A 23,836-nucleotide genomic window follows, 5' to 3' on the forward strand; every position below is an offset into this window, starting at 1 on the left:
AGTAAAGTTCTGAGAGATCTATGAAAGTTAGCAGGTACAGTATATAGTAAATAATCAGCCCGTGGACTTATTACTAGGAGGTTATTTTCACTAAAAACATGTTTCCTCACTTCTAAGAATCACTAATCTTTCCCTTTCTGGACCTTAGCTTTTTGATGTGAGAACAAAATGAATACCAACGGAGGCTTGACTTTCTTACTTCCCACATCTTGCTTTGGTCACTTCACCCGACCTTTAGATCTAAATATCCCTTTAGTTAAAGGAGCAGTGGACCATGACATGACAGGCTTCCTGTAAGAAAATCAACACAAAGAAAACATGTGCTTCCCTAAACTCACTGTGGCTGTTTCAATCGTGTTTCCCATCCACGCTGGGTAGTTTAGCATGACGTCTGATCAACTCCTACGAACTTGCTATTTCTCACTGGCTCTTTAGGCATTGACAAAGACCCCAAGAGACTGTCTAATTCTTGGATAACAAGTTTCTTACTCCTTACAGTTGGCTTTCTGGAAGCTATGGGAGAACTTCTCTCTTGTTTCTAAAAAGGCTACAAAGTGCCAGATGGTGCTTTTAACATCTGTGATAGGTCCATCAATTCTCAATGCCAGAACCTGGGCTGATGACTCTAAAATTGCCTTTCCTCCTAAGAAGGGCTTTGCTTGACTTGTGTTACTGCTCCAAGATAGAGTCTTATGTAAATCAAATGTTCCTAACCTGTTCCTCTCTGTATAAGAGCCAGTAATCAGATGTATTTTCTTCAGCTTCCTTCATTCATTTTCCTTCTTGTTTCCCTCTTCCACTGGGTCATGGATTTTAACCACTTTGAAGGTTTTCACATGTCTCATCCTTATTGTACAAAGAGTTCTAAAGCTAGCTCTTATTTCTGAATGTGTACCAGATATTTTCACATCCACTGTTCATAGCTGTTCTTTCCAAATATTTTGGCCCATATTCTACAAGTTGCCATAATCCGAGGTACAGATATTCAGAACATCTGTATGAGTACTAAATCCTAAAGTGAACCTTCCCATTCACCAAATGAAACATGATTCTCCAGCCAATGACTCAATGTGTTACATATGTCACTATTCTCTGAACTCAATGTTAGTTCATATCGGTACTCCTGGCATGCCTGGCTGGCGCAGGACAGATCTCACTGCCACAGAGGCTCCATTGCTTCCCCAAGATTGAGTTAGTGCTGAGGAGAGGTGATGATGCACATTCAAGACCTTGAAGGGAAACTTGCCTAACCACTGAGAGACAGACATGTGCTCTGACATGGTCTGCGAGGCACAACATGACCTCCAAAGTTTCAGCAGCTAGCTACTGTTTTCCTGCTATAACTGGACCATATGACTCTTGTCAAACTGGCATGTTCCTAGATGCTTTGTTTTCTGCAGGAACAATCTGCCCACTTTTAAGCTGTTGGGAAAAAAATCCTAGTCTTTTGCTTTTATACTGACGGCTTAATTGAGTGGAACACTAAAAAGGAGGGAAAGAGAAACACAGGTTTTTAATGCAAATCTAAAATACATAAGTTGAGGTCTGTATTGAAAGAATATTAAACAATACTTACTTCTTTGATGGAAAATTGCTCTGATGCATTCATTTGTTGAATGCTATTTAGCATTTCCTCCTCCAGTACTTAAGAGATTATAGGAATATTTAACCAACATTCCCCTATATCTCTGTGCAGATAACTGATTTCTTTCTTGCTTTCCTTCTTTTGAAAATTGAACTAAATTTTCTAAATTACTAAGAAGGAAAACTTTATTTTTTTAACTCAGAATCAATCATAAGAATAAAGTTTTATCACTCATAATATTCCACACTTTAGATTTAAAAGCAAAGAGTTTGGAGCAAATTCTTCTTCCAGCTCAATGGCAATGGAGTCTACATATAAAACATAACAAGGGAAGATTCTGATTTTAAGGAAACAGGGTGAAAATTGAATTCAAAGTCAAATTCTATTATATGTCCTCTTTATACTCTATACCTGCACTGTTCAATATAGTAGCAACTGCTTTGTCCAAGACAATGTCCTTTTAACATTTAAATATAAATTAAGGGGACACCTGGGTGGCTCAGTTGGTTAAGCAGCTGCCTTCGGCTCAGGTCATGATCCCAGCGTCCTGGGATCGAGTCCCACATCGGGCTCCTTGCCCTCCACAGGGAGCCTGCTTCTCCCTCTGACTCTGCCTTCTACCCTGTCTGCCTATGCTCGCTCTCGCTCACTTTCTCTCTGACAAATAAATCTCTCTGACAAATAAATAAATAAAATCTTTAAAAATATATATATATATAAATTAACTATAGTTAACAAGAATTGAAAATGCACTTCCGCAGTCATATTATCTACATTTCATGTGCTCAATAGCCATATGTAGCTATTCTTATATGTTGGTCTTCATTATTCTGTACTAGAGAACATCCTCATCATGTTAGAAAAATTCAGCTGGACAATTCTAGTCTATATAGTTATCACAACATGTCTGCGAGGTGAGTACTTTCCCCATTTTGAAGATTAATTAACTGAATCTCAGAATTAAAGAAGTTCAGGGACACCTGGGTGGCTCAGTTGGTTAAGCAGCTGCCTTCGGCTCAGGTCATGATCCCAGTGTCCTGGGATCGAGTCCCACATCGGGCTCCTTGCTCCGCAGGGAGCCTGCTTCTCCCTCTGACTCTGCCTTCCACTCTGCCTGTGCTCGCTCTCGCTCGCTCTCTCTTTGACAAATAAATAAATAAAATCTTAAAAAGAAGTTCCAAGTTATCCACCTTTGTAACTGAAACCTAGGATTTGAATCCAACTTTGGTTCAGTGCCTGATTTCCACATTGAGCACATTGTCTGTTTTATCCTTTCTTGAATATACTTATAGCAGGAACATATTATGTCTTGTTTGACACAAATCCACAGTTGGTAGAAAATTTATGAAATGTTTTAGATGAAGTCTCACACCTCCAGCCCTATGAACAATTCACTTGCCAAGCACAAGTTAAAATGGAACTCTTTTGTAGGTGATTCTCTGGAATTGTGTTTAAATGTGTTTCAAAATCAAGAATTATAGACTCTGATCTAGAGCTCTAATCCCAATAAAATTCATTTTTTGGTATTTTATAGTGCGTGTAAATTGTTGTTGCTGTTTTGTTCTTTAAAAGACCTGAGCATCTCAACATATTTTCAGAGAAAAGAGTCTGAGCATTCTGCTTCGAATCTGCTGGGTCTTGACACTGTAGATGATGGGATTCATCAAAGGTGGGAAAAGGATGTAGATGTTGCCCATAAGGACATGGATCACAGGGGATAGATGCTTGCCAAAACGGTGCACCATTGTTAGGCTAATGATAGGGATGTAGAACACCAGAACAGCACAAATGTGGGAGATGCAGGTCTGCAGTGATTTATGCCGCTCCTCCTGAGAGGCAATTGCCAGGACTGCCCTAAGAATCAGCACATAGGAGTAGAGGATCAGAGCAGCATCCAACAACAGTGTGAAAATGACCAGCATCAGGGCATAATAGCTATTAAATCTGATGTCTGAGCAAGCTAGGCGGAGAAGGTCCTGGTGCAGGCAGAATGAGTGAGACAGGATGTGGGAACGGCAATAATGGAAAAATTTCAGATTGATGATGGGGGGTGTAATAAAGAAGAAACTCCTAGCTACTATGGTGAGCCCAATTTTGAAAATCCTGGAATTAGTCAGAATGGAGGAATAACGCAGTGGATGGCAAATAGCAATATACCTATCAAAGGCCATAGTAAGGAGGACAGAGGACTCCATGAAGGATAGACCATGGATGAAGTAGGACTGGGCAATGCAGGAATCCAGGCTGATTTCTTGAATGAACCCCCACAGGATGCCCAGTACCGTGTGCACTGTGGACAGCCCTATGGATAGGTCAGTGAGGGCCAGCATGGCCAGAAAGTAGAACATGGGCTGGTGCAGGCTGGGCTCCGTCCGGATCACATGCAACACCATGCAATTGCCCCAAAACACCAAGGTGTACGTGGTGAAGAAGGGAATGGAGATCCAGGGATATTGTTGCTCCAGGCCCGAAAATGCAGTGAGAATGAAGGTGGAAGAATTCACGCTAGGGCTTCTCAAAGTGATCATTCTGGCACTGGGATGCTTCTTCCAGGCAGTAAGAAAGTGTGGTGGTGGTGGCTATTAAGAAGGGCACCTATTGCATGGAGCACTGGGTATGGTGCATAAACAATGAATCTTGGAGCACTGAAAAAATTAAACTAAAAAAAAAGGCAAAAAAAAAAAAAAGGAAATGCTCCAATTTCAAATGAGCTAGGTCAAGTTTCTAAGCAAATAAAATTATGCTTAAAGTTAACTAAGTGTAGGAAATATTAGACAAGCAACTATGTTCTTTAGAGATATACGATCTGCTGCCTAGAAGAGAATAGTGTCCTCCCAATATCATTTCAGAGCTGTTATTCATCCTCTGGCAGGTGCACGGATGTCCTTAGAAGCCACAAGTGAAAATGAATAGACTAAAAGAGGAAGCTCTTTTCTAGAGAGGATATATTGCCTGGGATGCTTTCTTGGAGATTCTGGTCAAAAGCACAGCTGTAAAATTGAGAGCTGAGTTTCTCAAAGTAATTATTAGTTTCCTCCCCTCTGATTTATTAAATGAAGAGTGAGATTTAGCATTTAAGTATCCAAAATCTATTTAAATAGTCACTGTGTACCCATAATTTTCTATTTTCTGCTGTCTCCAAGTGAATTTTTCCTCCAAACAGTCCTTAGACATTCCTGTGTTGTTCCATCCCAGATGACACAGCCAACAAGTGCTTTTTTTCCTCTGCAGTGAAAAGCAGAGAGGAATATTTATGCATGAGATCTTTAGTGAGTGATCTCCCATGAGAGCTCTCATGCTGAGATGTTCAGCTTACCTGTGCCCTTGTGACAGGGAGACTTGGGCTGAAGACTCTTGGGTTCTGACATCAGCCTAGTGTTCTCCCCCAACTTATTCACTCACTGAATCAGTACATTTAGTATTTATCTAATATACATTTATTGAAGGGTTGAGCGAGTTTTTTCTCTTCCTTAGAACGTAGCATACTAAAGATCAAAAGGAAGGCCATGTGGTGCATAAACAATGAATTCTGGAACACTAAAATGAAATGAAATTAAATTTAATAATAATAATAATAATAATTTTTTTAAGGGAAGGAAAATGTGGCATAGTTAAGTCCAGAATTTTAAATAGCCTCCTTGCAATAGCATTAATTGTCTTCTTCCACACATTGTTTTCCTGCTTGGGGTTCTGGCCCTGGGAGTCATCATAAAAGGGTTAAAGGGTCTAGAGTGTAGGCAGGTGTTTTAAAGTCTACACTGGCTTTTATGTTTCATTTCATCCTTCTAATATGTTCAATTAGCTTCAGATTCTGGCTTCCTCTTGTGACCCATTCCTCATCTTTGTTATCTTAGCACACCAGGCAGCCCTCAGGCTACCCTTCTTCTGAACGCACCCTCTATCAGACACTGTCACACCCCTTCTAGAATCCTCTCCTCTGTTGTTTCTTGCCCTGAGCCCCTCTCCATGTGAAATAATTTACCCATTATTTTTATTTGCCTCCTTCCTTGAATGATTGGAGTCTTTACCTTTTGAAGAAAAATACATATGCCTTGATCATTTATTTTCTATCTCAATTGAGTTTTCCTCAGAGTCTTTGTTCTTGGTCTTCTCTCTGCCTAGAATTATCTACTCCAAGTACTTTGCACAAAACCTCCTTTCATCATTCATGGTTTTACCACTCAGAATTCCTTTTCTTCCTTGGTGAAGAAGTTCAAGGTAGCTTCCTCAGAGGAATTCTTGTAACCCCACCATGAGTGCCCCTATCCTCTCCAATAAATTACTCCCCTAAAAATACCCTGCTTTGTGTTTATACCACTTCTTGTATGCTGGTTTCCCATGAGATCTACTGGAAGCTCTAGAAAACCAGGTGCCATGTCTGGTTTTTGCTCATGGAAATGCAAAGTGAGGTTTACCATGGAGTGGGCATTTATCAAATAATTATTGAATTACTGGAATACTCATGAATTCAAGTTATACAATTACAGCAGTATAAAACAAGTTAAAGCAAATGCATTATTAAAAAAAAAAAAAAATACCGTGAAGGGGCACCTGGGTGACTCAGTGGGTTAAACCTCTGCCTTCTGCTCAGGTCATGATCTCAGGGTCCTGGGATCAAGCCCCACATCAGGCTCTCTGCTCTGTGGGGAGCCTGCTTCCCTCTCTCTCTCTGCCTGCCTCTCTGCCTACTTGTGATCTCTTTCTCTGTTGAATAAATAAATAAAATCTTAAAAAAAATAATACCATGAAATCTCAGCACTCGTATCTTAAAGTAACCCATCTGACCTTTGTTGGCCACATGATACCAAACATTGTCCACCTATAAAAAGTTTACATAATACACAGAACAGATGCTGCCTTAGGCATTCCTCCTGACCTTGGACAAAACACTCGGACTCCAGATATGATTCCTATCATTGCAGTCTGACCCAGACATGGAGTTTTGGCCCTGGAATGATGACAAAAGATTCAAACATTTTGTGAATATAAGCATGATCTCTTACAAGCTTTTTCTCATACAAGCTTTTTCAGCCTACCCACAAAGGTTACAGGTGCTGCCTCAGAGAATAACAGCCTTTTATCAATAAAAGAGCAACAAATATTGGAGATTGCTTCTAAATTCTGTTTTGAGATAGGATGGGAATCAGGAGAGAATAGTGTCAATGAGAAGAATAAATGACCATTTCAAGAGGGAAGTAGTCACATATGTCAGATGCACAACATGGTCCATTTGTATTGAAAAAGAAAAAACATAAAACGTCATTTTCCAAAACATCATGCTGTGATGCCCCTGTCAGTGTGCATAGCATTTCTTTCTGAATTTCTAGCAACCAGAGGAATGCCTGGCATGACATAGATAAGTAGTGAGGACACACAGCAGTCAGTCGGAGTCCCGGCAGTGATGGGATTCTGGCATTCACTCTCTGTGCTTTGTCTGGAATGTGGATTTGGAAAGCATATCTATGATCACATTAAACAGATCATTCTTTCAGAGGAATCTTTCCTTACATCCTCCAGTTCAAACTGGCCTCCATGTTCAGGTATCTCTGTCTTTTTCTTCTATTCTTTGGACATGATCCTCTGATTACTTCCTACCTTTTTCAGGTTAGGTAGGGTAATGACCAAGAGTCCTTATTTACTCTAAAAGCCTAAAGGAGGAGTGTTGGAAGCTAAAGTTAGATTTTTTATCATTATATTGAATAAAAAATATTTCTGTTGGCCAGAATAGTCCAGGTTTTTGCTTGTCTACTGGTATCATTATTTAATGACACCTACATGCAACCTGCTTTGGACAATAAATTGGAGGATCTCACTCTTGACCCGGTAGTTCTGCTAATGGTCCCATCTGGACACCAGCAGGGGGCAGAAGAAGCCCATTGAATTTTCACCTCCTTAAGGGTGCATAAGCGGTTTTTCTTTACAGCTGGTGAGGCCAAGCAGTTCAGAGTCTTGGTACACCTGGAGAGATAAGAACCTTCTATAAAACTAGCACAAAAATTTGGTGTTCAGGTGTTCTCAGCATGTTAGCATTGGTGTCAACTTTTCCACCACAAACCCAGCATGGGTTTAAAACCCCAGATTATAGGAATGGTGACTATTATTAATTTTGTAAATGCTCTCATTATTAAGTATTACTTGTGTATCTATTCTTACTATGTATTTTGCTTATTAGTTTACATAAGATGACTATAAATAATAATCCCACCATGACTGAAATATTGAAAAATGATTGTGCATAATTTAGAACCATGATAAAAAGTTCTATTACACGGTACATCTGTTTAACTGTAGTCATGTGGGTGTCTGAGAAGGTTCCATTAGGATTTGTATTGTTGTATTGTTCTATGGCCTAGAGGATCTCCATCAAGGAAATGTATCTCTTTTAATACTTTTTCTACATTTCAGACAAAGTCAGACAACTGATAAAATCCAGACAGAATAAGATGTTAAACCCTGAGTAAAAGATTTAAACTAAGCAGGAAAGTGCAAATGGGAAGCAAATCTAACTTAAATGATATAAGAGTAAGGAGCTAAAGTTTTGAGGATAAATACTTGAAGTGTTACACATATTTTAAACTGTGTCCTGGAAGTTACAGGATAGACTAAAAGGATCTAATTTAGTCCCCTCCTTTTCAAGATGAAGAAACTTGCAGGGTCCTTCTAGGAAATGCAGGACAGGAATACACACTGCTAGGCTCCTGCTAGTTCTCCAGGGTATTTGGATGCCTTCAGTGTGGCCACCAGAATCTCCCTCTTCCTTACTGCTCTTGTTCTCTCATCTTCACTTATGGAGAAGAACAGCTTGGTCAGCAATATATATATATATATATATATATATATATATATATATATATACTGCCATATTAAATCAGCGGGACCTACAAAACCAGTATTATACAGATTTTATATATAGGTATTATACAGATTTATAGTTAGATCTAAAATTAAGATTTATTAATGGTAATATATATTACCATGATCATCATAACCTGCCCACTAATTTACCTTCATGTAACCACCAGTTTGTTCTCTATAATTAACAATCTAGTTTCTTTTTCATTTTTGTTTATATTTTCTTCTTTGTTTGTTTTGTATCTTAAATTTCACACGTGAGTGAAACCATATAGTATTTTTCTTTCACTGACTGACTTATTTCTTTTAACATTATACCCTCAGGATCCATCATAGTTTTTGCAAATAGTAAGAGTTCAAACTTTTTTTTTTCTTAAAGGTTTTATTTATTTATTTATTTGAGAGAAAGAACTGGTAGAGTGAGCAAGCATTATTGGGGAGACAGAGGGAGAGAGAGAAACAGGCTCCTGCTTAGCAGGGAACATAATGTGGAGCTTGATCCCAGGACCTTAAGATCATGATCTGAGCTAGAAGGAGATGTATACTCAACTGAGCCACCCAGGTGCTCCAAGATTTCATTCTTCTTTATGGCTTAGTAATATTCCATTATATGTATGTATATGTGTATATATATATCATATACATGATATATATATATAAGAATATGTGAGATATATACCATATATATATATAAGAATATGTGAGATATATACCATATATATATATATATATATATATATATATATATATAAGAATATGTGAGATATTGTGAGATATATCTATTTATTTATTTATATCTATTTATCTATTTATGGATACTTGGGTTGCTTCCATAGCTTGACTATTGTAAATATGCTGTGTTAAACATAGAGGTACCTGTATCTTTTTGAATAAGTGTTTTCAAATTCACTGGGTAAATAACAATTTGTGGAATTATTGGATCATATGGCATTCCTATTTTTAATTTTTTGAGGAATCTCCAACTGTTTTCCACAGTGGCTGTGCCAGTCTGCATTTCCACCAACAGCGCATGATGGTTCCTATTTCTCCACAGCCTCTTTAATATTTGTCTCTTGTGCTTTCAGTGTTAGCTATTCTTACTGGTGAGGTAATAATCTCACTCTGGATTTGATTTGTATTTCCCTGATGGTAAGTGATGATGAACATCTTTTCATGTGTCTGTTGGCCAATTGTATATCTTCCTTGGAGAAATGTCTGTCCATTTTATTATTATTATTATTGGGGGTTTTTGGTGTTGAGTTGTGTTAGTTTTTTCTATATTTTCGATATAAACCCTTTATCAGATATGTCATTTGCAAATATCTTCTCCCATTCCATAGGTTGTTTTTAGTTTTGTTGATTGTTTCCTTTGCTGGACAGAAGCTTTTTATTTTGATGTAGTCAATAGTTTCTTTTTGTTTCTATTTCCCTTGCTTGAGGAGACATTTCTAGAAAACTTTTGTTATGCTTGATGTTAGAGAAATTACTGCCTGTGATCTTCTTTTTTTATGGCTTCAGGTCTCACGTTTAAGTCCTTAATCCACTTTAAGATTATTTTTGTGTATGGTGTAAGAAAGTGATCCTTTTTCATCCTTTTGCATACAGATGTCCAGTTTCTCCAATGCCTTTTATTGGAGAGACTGTCTTTTTCCCATTGCATATTCTAATCTCCTTTGTTGAAGATTAATTGAACATATAATCATGGGTTTATGTCTGAGCTTTCTATTCTGTTCCATTGATCTATGTGTTTATTTTTGTGCCAGTAACATACTGATTCAATTACTATGGCTTTGTAGTATATCTTGAAATCTGAGGTTGTTAGACATCTAGTGTTGTTCTTCTTTTTCAAGATTGCTTTAGCTATTTGGGATCTTCTGTAGTTCTATGCAAATTTTATGATTATTTGTTCTAGTTCTGTGAAAAAATGCTGGGTTTTTGTTTGTTTGTTTGTTTGTTTTAACAGGGATTTCAGTAAATGTGTAGATTGCTTTGGGTAGTTTGGCGATTTTAACAATATATTTTTTTTAATCCATAAGCATGAAATGTCTTTCCACTTGTGATCTCTTCTTACTTCTACTTTTTTTTTTTTTTTTTGAGGGCAAAGATCTCTTATTTTTTACCTCTAAGACCTAAGACAGAGGTTTATATTTAACAGATAGGAAGTCTATAACTGCTTGCTGAAAAAAAAAAAAAAAACAAATAAAAAAATAAGTCAAACAGAGAAAGACAATTGTCATATGGTTTCACTCATATGTGGAAAATAAGGAATAACACAGAGGAGCACAGGAGAAGGGAGGGCAAACTGAACGGGAAGAAATCAGAGAAGGAGACAAATCTTGAGTGACTCTGGACTCAGGGAAATAAACCGAGGATTGGAGAAGGGAGGGAGGGTGGGGGAATGGGGTAACCGGGTGATGAGTGTTAAGGAGAGCATGTGTTGTGATGAGCACTGGGTGTTATATGCAGCTAATGAGTCTTTGAACACTACATCAAAAACTTAAAAACAAACAAACAAAACAAAACTAATGATATACTTGTGTTGGCTAATTGAACATGATAATAATAATAAAAACTAAATCAAAAAAAGAATTGTGAGTCACCAAATTACTTCTGTGATGCACATACAGGAACAATTAAGGACTCACAGTTTGGTGTGTAATTGTGTGTTTTCCAAGGTTGATCTGATATGAGAAAAACAGAATAAAGAGAAGATAGAGAAGAGATGGGGCAATATAATACCAACGTACTAGCAGGCCAGATGAAGCTACTAGCAATTCTTTTAATTATCTTTAGCAAAGAAAGAAGTAGTCATTCTTTATCTGAGAACACTTAGGAAAGAATCCTATCAAACCCTGCTTTTTCACCAACCTCAGTTGACTGATTGTTTCTTTGTTGTTTCCAGAATAGTCCTTGGCTTCCAAAGCCCCTTTGGTGGATGTCTCTTTTGCCTCCTTACACACTGAGTTATAGCTGGATACATGGTTCTGTGTAGTCTTCAAGAGAATAGGTAGTTCATCTGATGTCCAAAGTCTGAAGATGATAAACAAGATCTTTAGGTGTGTGTCATTTCAAAATTTGAGAAGTTATGAGAGGCCCAAGAATCCACAGGAAAATGTTTCTGGACACTCAGGAGGGTGCAGACGTCTTTTTGATTATTTCAGTAGCATTGCTTCTATGTTCTTACTTCTATTACTATGGCAATACTCAGCAACAGTAAAATATAAAGGAGACCATCAGATGAACTATCCATCTGCCAATTGACTTGCATTTTTATATTGATTAATGATGTCTCTATTTGTTTCTGTTTTGCTTTATTTCAATGGTATTTTTTTAAACCCCTTCATATTCAATTATTTTTCACTTCTGATTTGATTTACCAGTTCTCAAAACTTTGACATACAAATGACAAATGTTTCCCTACCTTGTTGATTCCAGATGCATGTAACAATCCAACTTTCATCTGGACCTGAATCCTGTTAATATTGCTGCCTTGATACTATTCAGATCCCTAAAAATAAGGCTCAAAAACTCTTTAGTGTTCCATATTTCTCTCTCAGCCTAAGACCTTTGGTATTTAGGAAGAGACATTAAATGAGTCAACTCACTCTTTGTGAATTATCACCTGGCATGAATTTTTGTGAAAAATAAAAATAGGGAAGTCATATTTTATAACTCTTCTGTGTCAGGTGGTGCCTGATCATGTCTGGTCTTTCATATTCCATGGTAGATCTCCCATGTTCCCACTGACAAGATATCCAGAATTGAAAGGGCCCACTACTGAGTCTCCATCCCTGTTTGCTAGGTATACCTAGAAGCAGTCCTGGGCAAAGCCACTGTCATTTGCATTGTCCACACAGACTCATCTTTGAGCCAGTCAACTTTCATGTGCTACTTTTTGGTTAAGCTGGCAGGAACTGACTGGGGTCTTTGTTGATCACAGTATTACCCAACAACTGAGACAGCTATGGCTTAATTTTGTAAGCATAATTGGTGTGTGCTCGTGTTTTCCACCTCCATGTTGTCCATATTCTGCTTTCATGGAGTCAGTCATGCCTTTTTCTATGGTATCTGATTGTTTTGTGGCCATCCCTAACCTTCTGAGATACCTCTCAGTGCTCCTCAACAACCAGGTAGTGAAAATTGGAGTGTTTGGTGGATTCCTAGGGCATTCTTCACATTCCTCATGGCTTGCATCTCTTTGGTTTTTCCTACTGCCCTGATAATATCCTTTCTCACTCTTACTGTCAAACCAGGATATGATCCAACTTCCCTGCTGTGTCTCATGGATCAACAGCCTCTAGGCTTTGTTGGTCATCTTCCTTTACATGGGCCCAGAATTCCTTTTAATAGTGCTTTCTTGTATTCTGATTCTCAGGTCTGCAATGGCCGTCGCCTCCTACAGGGAGCCACTCAAAGCTCTCCCACCAGTGTGTGTCTCACATTCTGACAACCCTGATACTTTATATCCCTGTGCTAGGCCCTTCCATTATTCACAAGTTTGCAAAGCATTCCTTCTTCTTCATCCATATCATCACAGGAAGGTGTCCATCTTCTTCCTACCACTGATGAACCCCATCATTTATGGCATCAAGACTGACTGGATCCACTGAACCATTATCAAAGTGTTCTATCTGAAATAGATAGAAATCTTGTGTGTTCTCAGCCAGTTAATTCCCCATCAGCTGGATTAGTTGTGACAAAAATCTCAGTTCTTGTTCATTTCTAATGTCTAACCCCTCACATGTATCTGAATAACCCCTTTCTCTTTTAGTTGTAAGAACATAGTAAATGTATTCATTTAATAGCACCCAGAGACAAACAACCAGAAAATAAAAATCAGTTCTAGAAAAGAAATCAGTAACTTTGTAAAAGCAAGTTGCAGATGGAAGAATAATTTGGGAACAACTCTGGCTCTTACCCATTTTATGAATGTGAATACCTGAGATTGCTCTGTACTGTTTGAAGACTGTCAAAGTGAGAGACTACTTTCCATGAGGCTACATGACTTTCAAACAAGAATAGTAATCTCTAAGAATGACATACACAGGCTGTGTAGTCTGTCCCTCTCTTTCATCCTTCTCTACCTCATGCTAATGTTAGTAGTGAAATAGAACAACAGCCAGATAGTACTGAATTTTGCCAGAGGTGGGCATTTACCTCTTGGAGACACTATTCATCTGACCAAATAGCTCTAAAGTGGTGCTTATTGATTTGTCAATTAATAATGTCTACTGACCCTTTCCCAATATTGATGTTACATATTTTATATTGTGGATAATTAAAAGAAGCAAAAGCAGGAAGGGAACACTTGAGAATTTGGATGGTAAGAGGCAAAATCTAGCAATAAAAGTGAAAACTAGAGTTACATATCTGATGGAGTTAGTTTCTATAATAAATCCATCTTTAGCTTAAATAATTTTGCACAATTCTGCTTAAAAGGAGTTCTTTTCTAATAGAATCCTCACCAAATTATAGAATCCGGGCCTTTTAATATTATTAGGGTTTCCCATCCATCTTCAGGTCCTTCATTGACCTACCGGACCATCCTTATTCCTGCCTGCCCACTCCCCCACATCATTCTGATTCCCAGAAGCCATGTGTAGCCTGTTTTCTTTTAGATGCTTACATGACCCTTCTTTCCACTTTATTTTTATGTCTCCATTTATCAACACCAATCCTACTGTATCCAGATCTGCAAGACCTTTGCTCTTCTATGGTTTCTCTGCATATAAAGTCCTAACACTCAGGTCAATATCAAATGTGAAGGTCCCTTCAGCAGATAACCAAAGCTGTCACCAAGGCACACTTCTGGCTCCCCTCTGATCCTGAAGGCTTAGAAAATTCTCATTTATGTATTTATAAGGACACCTTGTGTGCATTTCCATTCTGAGTTTAGATGAAGATTCTATATTAATTTAATTAATCAATTAATTTATTTACTAGTGGCAGTATTTTCATGGTCTTTCTAACTATATTCAGAACTAGAATGTTTGAGGGGACAAAGACCACTTCAAGGTCATTTTATCTCCAGCATCTAGCATCCACATAAGTGGCCTTTGACTGAAGTAATGAAATCAGGGTATGTTGCTGTTGGCAACACTGTACTAGTAATAAGAAAGACAGAGTAGACATCAGAGGCATCAAAAAGAGGTGGAGGTGGGAGCAGGCCTCCAATCACTTCCTGGCTATACATGCTAAAGCATTTTCAGAAGAAGAGGATGCCATTTGGTGTAAACTCATGATGAGATTGCAAGACAGCAGTGAATATCAAGCTGCCAAAAGTTCCTTTTCACATTTGCCTTAGTCATATATAACAAAATATTACCAGTTACTTCAATGCAGACCATGAAAGGCACTAAGGAAGAGCCTCTGAAACTCCCTCTCCTGCTATGTGAGAACTTCATGTTGGTCTCAACTGTAAGAGGATGGAGGGAACCAAGATAAGGGTGATGGGGAGGATGAGTAAGGGGACAGCAAAACTTGTAGGAAAATCAGAGAGCAACAGTGGTGTCTTCAGGCAGAAGAGCTTAGTGGATTGAGGGTTATGAGGTTCTGGACAACTGGGGAGAAGAAGGACATATAAAAGCAAAGCTAAATAGAGATTTGATTTAAATAAATGATAGGAAAAATCTAGACCCTAAATCAAGCGTCATCCTGAATCCTTTTCTAAGGGAAAGTCAAAATTGTCTGCAGGGTCTGTTTCCCACATGTTTGACTATTTAAACCTCTCCTTTCATGGAGTCCAAAATATAGATATAATTTCCCAAGATCTGAACTAGCCCCTCATTTCTTTATGTCTTAAACTCATTGCCCTCCCATGTCCTGAACAATTCCAGTGAGAGACACAGGGATAATTTAAATAAACCATTGCAATGGAAAGAAATATTCTTTATTAGGCAAGAGCCAGGTGCTCAAAGCACTTTACAATTTCCCCAAGTTCAGGTGTTGGGTTCTGGGGACCAAGGGACTATTCCTGAAAAACAGGAAAGGGAGCTTAGTGATATTTGTGGGCCAGGGCATTGGCCACACCAGCCAGCACCTTCTGAAAGACAGCCTGCACCTGTGGGGTGAATTCCTTGCCAAAGTGGCGGGCCAGCACACACACCAGTACGTTGCCCAGGAGCTGTGGGGAGGAGACAAGAGACATGAGCCTGGTTATCCAATAAACTCAGCTGAGATTCAGCATTTTCCAGCCCCATCCGTAACCCCAAGCTGTGCCCCCTAGAATATAAGCAGAAAGAGCTGGATCTCGGATGTTATTCTCTATGTGACTTCAACCATATTAGCCTGATTTTACATATAGAAATGTTTCTCGCCTTCTGCCTTAATGCCAAGCTTAAATTATTACAGTTATTCTTTCCACCTAGGCAAAGGAGCAATCAGATTTTATCCTCCTTATTTTCAAAGGAAGAGACAATGGAAAAGGTATTAGAAAAAATGATTTGGAATGGATTGAAAGCACTTTGTAAATGAACACTCGAAAGTTTAATCAGAACAAAAACAAAAAAACACAGTCCTGAAGACTCCATACTAATGCTATTAGAATACCTCCTTCCACTCTAAACAGCACCTAATGCCCATACTCTTTCTGAATACCATCAGCTTGACCGTAAAAAGGAAGAAGGAGAATACTGAGGATCCGCAGACTCACCTTGAAGTTCTCAGGATCCACATGCAGCTTGTCACAGTGCAGCTCACTAAGCTTAGCAAAGGCACCCTTGAGGTTGTCCAGATTCTTCAGGCCATTAATAAGGGAGTTCACTACCTTCTTGCCATGGGCCTTCACCTTGCGGTTGCTCATAATAGCATCAGGAGAGGACAGGTCCCCAAAGGAGTCAAAGAACCTCTGAGTCCAGGGGTAGACAACCAGCAGCCTGAGGGGTGACAACAGCACAGAGGGCAGAGGAGTCAGAGCCTGTCAGAAACCCAGGGGACTGAGCCCTTTCCGCCAGCCCAGCTTCCATTCATCAGCCTGCTTTGCCACCTGGAGACCAACCTGCCCAGGGCCTCACCACCAACAACATCCACCTTCACCTTGCCCTGAAGGCTGGAAACAGCAGCCTTCTCCTCAGCACTCAGATGCACCATGGTGTCTGTTTGTGATTACTAGGGAACATGGCTGTGTCAAAAACAAGTGGAAGCAGTAGCTGGCCCTGCTCTTCCATTTGCGCCCAGCCCTGATCTTGCCCTCCCTGTGGCTGCGAGATTGGCCCATGACTGGGTGTGGTTCTGCGACTGCCATTCCTCTTCTTGGCAGTTCTGACACTGGCTTATGAGTCTGAATTCAGACCTGCTGTCCTCTCTCTAGGTCCCTAAGTCCCATCAGCAATACAAATTGCTAAAAAAAAAAAAAAATCATTCTCCTTGGCAACAATATTCTTACAATTTTGAAAATCACAACCTAGTAATCTAACAGAGGGTGTCTCTTCAATTTTCTCATGAATGGCAAAGAGACATTTTTCTCAAGTTTAATTTGAAACTGTACATCCTAGAATCAGAGTCTTGGCTTCAGTCTGGGAGCCTTTACAAATATACATGGCCTTAGTTCATAAGACCAAATGTCCAATGGGCTCCAAACAGAAAGCAAATGTCTGGTCAGTGTTTCCTTTCCTCTTTGTGTACTGGAGCATCAATCAAAAGGACTTCTCTCCGATGGTCCCTGGCTCAGATTGTCCTCTAGTTCCAGTAGTTCCAAGAGAGATTAATCACTCATTTATTCATTCATTCACACACCAACCACTTCAGTTAGTAAATATTCATCTCCTGCTTATGAAGGAAAGTCACAAGGCATGGTAGTCCTGTTGGACAGTGAAATAGGCAGCAGAGTTTTTACAGCATAGGGTATGAGTGTGAGGGTTAAGAAGAAATGTGAAAAATTAGAAGAGGGGAAGGGTTTGGAAAGATTTTCTTGGACAATTTTGGAAAGTGCATTCAGGCCAGGGTGCAAGGGGTCACAGGTGACAGGTAAGCGTGTAGCTTGTCTGGAATGGGAAGGTGGGGGCAGGCATTATTTATGGACGAGTCTGGGGCAAGTAAAAGAGGGAGGATAATCCTCAGAGCAGGCACACTTGATGGAGCAGGCTATTGCTGGCAACACTGCAGGCAAGGGAAGCAGGGGAAAAGGAAACACATCAATGCCTTGACCACTCATTATGTCTCTATTTGAGCACCAGCTTTTTCACTAATTGTAGGAAACAGGTCAAAGCATTAGCCTGAGGGCTGTGCCTGAGGTTGCAAGTCTTCCACAGAGGCCCTTTAATGCCAGTATTCTCTCTATATTTAAAACCTTCTTGACCATGTCTATGCTCTGGAGGGAGAAGTGTCAACAACCGATGATGTGTATGGTGTATGGTCCCCTTCCATTCTAATTTCCCTGGACCTTTTGGAACCAGACAGGAAAACATCCTATCTACAGACCCTCAGGGATGTGCAATATACCCAGACAAATAATAACATAAAATAAAATAAGTGAAATGCATCAGAAAGATGAGCTGAAGGTTCTTTATTAGGCAGAAACCCAACCCTTGATGGTGGACTTTATTTCCCCCAGTTCAGAAGACAGAATTTAGGGAAACAGGGTCTTCCAGTGGTCACCAGGAAATAGGCCAGGGTCTCAGTGGTACTTGTGAGCCAGGGCAGTGGCCACACCGGCCACCACCTTCTGATAGGCAGCCTGCACCTGAGGGGTGAATTCCTTGCCGAAGTGGTGAGCCAGCACGCACACCAGCACGTTGCCCAGGAGCTGTGGGGAAGGCAGACATAGATACAGATACATGATTAAGAGAGAAATCAAGCCGGGCTTCTGAGAAACTGAGCCAACCATCATTTTTTTTCTGCCCACACTCCACACTCCAGCCCAAACTGATCTTCAGGTTATCGCCGTCAGCATAAATGTGTGTGTGTGTGTGTGTGTGTGTGTGTGTGTGTGTGTGTGTGTGTGTAGTATATTTTTATTTTTATTGTCCATATACTTAATTATTAATTGATTAATTAGTATGGTGCTGGGATGTCTTTTAGAAACTACTCATGCCCTACTTCTCTACTTCTGGCCCATCATCCTCAGACATTTCCTTTCCTTCCCTTTCCATTGAATCTTGACTCTCTAAAAATGCACTTTTTCTTTTTTGTTTTTTAAATTCAATTAACCAACATATAATACATCATTCATTTTTTATATAATTTCAGTGACGCATTATTTGCTTATAACACCCTATGCTCATCACATCACATGCCCAATTACTCTTTAATTTTGAGATGATTTGTGGCCTCTACTTGGAGGAGCCCTGCCAGTCCCCATATGGAGAGACAGACAGCATTTTCCAAGCATAGAAGGAGAAGATGAGAGCTAGTGTGCGTAACGTGGGTATTGAGTAGGGAAACAAGTTAAGGGGAATAGAGAAGGGCAACAGATGAGTAATTAAGTGAAGAGCTTGATGCAATGAAAGTTTGGGACAAAGGAAACAATATGGAATACTGAAAGAAAACATACGACATTATGTAAATTTTGACAAGCATTCCATGATGATACCTACTCCAGGAAGGTGGGGGGAGAAGAGGTAGGCAAAAGAAGCAGAGTGAAAGACTAGAAAGAGCCAAGGAAGAAAACAGAGCATATCCTGGACTCACCTTGAAGTTCTCAGGATCCACGTGCAGTTTGTCGCAGTGCAGCTCACTGAGCTTAGCGAAGGTGCTCTTGAGGTTGTCCAGATTCTTCAGGCCCTCGCTAAAGGAGTTCAGCACCTTCTTGCCATGGGCCTTGACCTTGGGGTTGCTCATAACAGCATCAGGAGAGGACAGGTCCCCAAAGGAGTCAAAGAACCTCTGAGTCCAGGGGTAGACAACCAGCAGCCTGAAGGGTGACAACAGCACAGAGGGCAGAGGAGTCAGAGCCTGTCAGAAACCCAGGGGACTGAGCCCTTTCCGCCAGCCCAGCTTCCATTCACTCTCTGTCAGCCTGCTTTGCCACCTGGATACCAACCTGCCCAGGGCCTCACCACCAACTTCGTCCACGTTCACCTTGCCCCACAGGGCGGTGACGGCAGCCTTCTCCTCACCAGTCAGATGCACCATGGTGTCTCCTTGTGGTTGCTAGTGAACACGGTTGTGTCAGAAGCAAGTGTAAGGTGCAATTGGCCCTGTTCTTCCTTTTATATTCAGCCCTGATCTTGCCCTCCCTAAAGCAGTGAGATTGGCCCAGGCCTGGGTGTGGTTCTGCAGGGTGAGGCATGAATGGTGAGTGCCATCCCTCTCCTTGGCAATTCCGACACCTGCTTGTGAGTCTGAATTCAGACCCTCTGTCTTCTCTCTAGGGATCTGTAGGTCCCATCTTAATAATAAATTTTCTGCTAAAATCATTCTCTTTGGCAAACATAATCTTACAATTTTGAGAATCACAACCTGGTAATCTCTTAGAGAGTGCTCTTCAGTTTTATTATTTTAAACATTTTTTTAAGATTTTATTTATTTATTTGACAGACAGAGATCACAAATAGGCAGAGAGGCAGGTAGAGAGAGGAGGAAGCTGGCTCCCTGCCAAGCAGACACCCCTTTCCGGGCTTGATCCCAGGACCCTGAGATCATGATTAGCTGAAGGCAGAGACATAACCCACTGAGCCACCCAGGCACCCCCCCAGTTCTAAGTATGTCTTCCTTCTCTTAGTTCGGATTAAATCATCCTAGGAAAAAAAAAAAACCACACACACATTCATTCATTCATTCATTTTTCATTTCTTTATTTAGTCATATAGTCAAACAAATGATGATTTGAAAATTGAATTACATATGAATCAAGAGTGTCCTGTGAAATAACAATTCTATCAGTTTTTTGGATCCACAGATGAAAACATAGAGATCTCTTGACATACTAAAAAATAAAATAACACAAAAATCAATTACAAACCAAAATTATTGGTAACACTGAGGAAAGCAATGCTTTTAATTAACTCGAGACATTTAAAAAAAAAAAAATGGTTTCTTCCTGGAGTGATAGAGAAACTTCTCTGTAACTTGAAATGAGGGGAAGGAAAGTAGAAAGGTACTCTGGCCTTGGCTCAGATTTTTTTTCCCCCTAGACCACTAAGAATGCTATGTATGTAAGAATTTCTTTTATTCAAATTCAACACCTATAATCTCATTTTCTCTACATATTTTTGTTTGCTTCAATCTTTTTTTACTAGCTTATATCCTTCTATCCCTACAGTTTTTCTAATATCCCTCACCTATCTTTCCTGCATGTCATGTGTTTTGAAGACTAACTTCTTAGGCAAAGAAAAACCAGAGAGTTCTGCTCCTTACCAATAAAAGATACCATAAGAAAAGCAAAATAAGTCAAGCAGAGAGAGTCAATTATCATATGGCTTCACTTGCTTGTGGAGCATTAGGAATAACATGGAAGACATTGAGAGATGGAGAGGAGACGTGAGTTGGGGGAAATTGGAGAGGGAGACAAACCATGAGAGACTGTGGCCTCTGAGAAAAAACTGAGGGTTTTGGAGGGGAGAGAGGTGGGGGGTTAGGTGAACCTGGTGGTGGGTACTATGGAGGGCATGTATTGCATGGAACTCTGGGTGTAGTGCATAAAGAATGAATTTTGGAACACTGAAAAAAATTTAATTTAAGAAAGAAAGAAAGAAAGAAAGAAAGAAAGAAAGAAAGAAAGAAAGAAAGAAAGAAAGAAAGAAAGAGCCAAAACAGTAAGCCTTTCTGAGTTCAGCATAGGATCTCAGAGTTCCTGGAGGGCCCTGCTGGTTCTTCTTCCAACTTCCCATCACCTGTACCTCTTGCAGCTTAGCCTGCTCCTGAATTCCCATTTTCTTTCAGCAAGGAAAGGGCCACGCATTTTTTAACTTACAGTGTTCCTCCCACCTTAGAATCTTATTTTGATCCAGGCACCCCGATGTCTAAAATCACCTTGCTTGTCTTTGTTGGCAACAAACATTTAACAGAAATTTTTCATCCTTTTACCTCTAACACTCAGAAACCCCAACTACAAAAACATTTCTAGGTGAACCAGAAGGGAAGGACTTCTCTATTTCTAGTTGTTTGAAATGAACTCCCTGTGTTCCCACTTCCATTGCTCCATTCCCTAAACTACTTTCTCCATCATTGCTAAGTATGTAAGGATTCCTCTCCCTTTTCACTTGTCCCAACCCCCAGCCAGTATTTGTGAACAACCTCTCCTTGATCATTCTCAGATATGTAGGAAAGACTTGGTTCTTGCCTGGCAATCTGAGGGTTAGGTAAGAATTACATGCCCAGTTCTAGCGTTTTCTCTTTGTATTCATTCTTCTCTAAAACCCTTAACTTAAGCAAAGATGTTCTTACTACTGGTCTATTCCTGGGGCAAGATTCCACATGCTAACTTCCAGGAAAAGGGGAACTTCCAGTGTGTTAAATGTTTAAAAATACAGACAGACAGACAGACAGACAGACACACACACACACACACACACATTGAGCTTTGGACTTTGAGTTACATTTTACTAAATTTAAAACTTCATTAGCTTTACCATTGTTTACATCCAGACTGTTGTTCTCAGGACTCTATTTCACAACTCTGATGTCAGAGTTCAGGTATAAGTGTGCAAAGGGAGGTCTTCTAGGGAAGTTTGGGCATGTGTTTTGCAGGAAACTTTGTCATGAGAAATTCTCAGAGCTTTCTAAATAACAGTATTATATAGGCTTATACTTTCCTGTAAAGGCCCCAGCTTTTCCATCTTGACTGAAAGAAACTGGCATCTACTGGGACTTCCCCTACTATTCTCTGTACTCAGAAAGAGATCCCCTATGTTTTCTTGTCTCTTCCTCTTTCAGCCTTCTTTGCCATGAATGACCTGGGGACCAAGCTTTTGCACTGACCACTGCTGCATCCACCTTGCTCCTGGCGTGAGGACAGGAGTTGCTGTTCTCTCTCCCATCATCGTTGCTACTTAGCATGACTGTAGAGGGAGACATACTTCTCCTTTTCTTAACCCATTACCTGGCAGGGACAGTCTTCAAGTCACAATAACACATCAAAGGTCAGACATATCAGATGAAAATAAGAATAAACTGATAAATATTATTATGTTCTGGGCCTCAGTCTCACATCCAGTTCAACATTCAAATATTCTAGAAAGCTTCTTGACCCACTGCCATCTTTACTACTTTAACCTTACTTCTACCCTGTGAAGGGCCTCACAGGATGTGTGCTTTAGGTTGGTCCCAGCCCCAGTGAACACTAAACAGCACACACACATGCATGTGAACATGCCCCCACGTGTGAACATGCACACAGATGTGCATGCACACACATACACACACAACCTAAGTTCCCAAGAAAGTTACATACATAAGGACCTTGTTCCCCTTTTTATCCAGTTTGCCAAATTTTTATACTTTGATGTTTTGAACCAGGACGGACCTGGTGAGTACAATCTAGCCAGGAGATTGATAAAATATGTGCTAATAATTACAGAATGATTAATGTCTCAATCTATAATCACCACACAAATATTTCCTCTATTGGGCTCAGATCACCATTCAGAATTAGATTTTGTTGATACCACTATTTGGGCCAAGGTGTTGATTTATGGTGAGCAAAGGGGCAATTTTTCTCAAGTTAAATTTGAAACTGTACATCCTAGAATCAGAGTCTTGGCTTCAGTCTGGGAGCCTTTACAAATATACAAGGCATTAGTTCATAAGACCAAATGTCCAATGGGCTCCAAACAGAAAGCAAATGTCTGGTCAGTGTTTCCTTTCCTCTTTGTGTACTGGAGCATCAATCAAAAGGACTTCTCTCTGAAGGTCCCTGGCTCAGATTGTCCTCTAGTTCCAGTAGTTCCAAGAGAGAATAATCACTCATTCATTTATTCATTCACTCACCAACCACTTCAGTTAGTAAATATTCATCTCCTGCTTATGAAAGAAAGTCACAAGGCATGGTAGTCCCATTGGACAGTATGAAATAGGCAGCAGAGTTTTTACAGCATAGGGTATGAGTGTGAGGGTTAAGAAGAAATGTGAAAAATGAGAAGAGGGGAAGGGTTTGGAAAGATTTTCTTGGACAATGTTGGAAAGTGCATTCAGGCTAGGGTGCAAGGGGTCACAGGTGACAGGTAAGCGTGTAGCTTGTCTGGAATGGGAAGGTGGGGGCAGGCATTATTTATGGACGAGTCTGGGGCAAGTAAAAGAGGGAGGATAATCCTCAGAGCAGACACACTTGATGGAGCAGGCTATTGCTGGCAACACTGCAGGCAAGGGAAGCAGGGGAAAAGGAAACACATCAATGCCTTGACCACTCATTATGTCTCTATTTGAGCACCAGCTTTTTCACTAATTGTAGGAAACAGGTCAAAGCATTAGCCTGAGGGCTGTGCCTGAGGTTGCAAGTCTTCCACAGAGGCCCTTTAATGCCAG

At 40.0% G+C, this 23,836-nt stretch overlaps 3 protein-coding genes and 1 long non-coding RNA gene across 4 annotated transcripts; 1 reads left to right on the forward strand and 3 right to left on the reverse strand.

Moving 5' to 3' along the window:
- Nucleotides 1-3,168: 3,168 nt before the first annotated feature.
- OR51V1 (olfactory receptor family 51 subfamily V member 1) lies at nucleotides 3,169-4,113 on the reverse strand (the record flags this gene model as incomplete). The annotated part of the gene is made up of 1 exon (XM_082682230.1): nucleotides 3,169-4,113. One exon carries the CDS (start codon nucleotides 4,111-4,113, stop codon nucleotides 3,169-3,171), a length of 945 nt encoding a protein of 314 aa, XP_082538356.1.
- Nucleotides 4,114-15,304: 11,191 nt separating this feature from the next.
- On the reverse strand, nucleotides 15,305-16,646 carry LOC309840236 (hemoglobin subunit beta-like). Its single transcript, XM_082682324.1, has 3 exons — nucleotides 16,434-16,646; nucleotides 16,089-16,311; nucleotides 15,305-15,560 (listed from the first exon to the last, which is right to left on the reverse strand). Exons 1-3 carry the CDS (start codon nucleotides 16,523-16,525, stop codon nucleotides 15,432-15,434), a joined length of 444 nt encoding a protein of 147 aa, XP_082538450.1. The 5' UTR covers nucleotides 16,526-16,646; the 3' UTR covers nucleotides 15,305-15,431.
- A 1,278-nt stretch (nucleotides 16,647-17,924) lies between these two features.
- Nucleotides 17,925-19,774, reverse strand: LOC309840235 (hemoglobin subunit beta). The gene is made up of 3 exons (XM_082682323.1): nucleotides 19,416-19,774; nucleotides 19,064-19,286; nucleotides 17,925-18,179 (listed from the first exon to the last, which is right to left on the reverse strand). The coding sequence occupies exons 1-3, from the start codon at nucleotides 19,505-19,507 to the stop codon at nucleotides 18,051-18,053; spliced, it is 444 nt and encodes a 147-aa protein (XP_082538449.1). The 5' UTR covers nucleotides 19,508-19,774; the 3' UTR covers nucleotides 17,925-18,050.
- Nucleotides 18,186-18,993, forward strand: LOC309840251. The gene is made up of 2 exons (XR_014298565.1): nucleotides 18,186-18,346; nucleotides 18,381-18,993. It is a non-coding gene; the product is annotated as an uncharacterized lncRNA (long non-coding RNA).
- Nucleotides 19,775-23,836: the final 4,062 nt, after the last annotated feature.

The sequence above is a fragment of the Mustela nivalis genome (genome assembly GCF_964662115.1).
Source record: "Mustela nivalis genome assembly, chromosome: 9".
Taxonomy (NCBI): Eukaryota; Metazoa; Chordata; class Mammalia; order Carnivora; family Mustelidae; genus Mustela; species Mustela nivalis.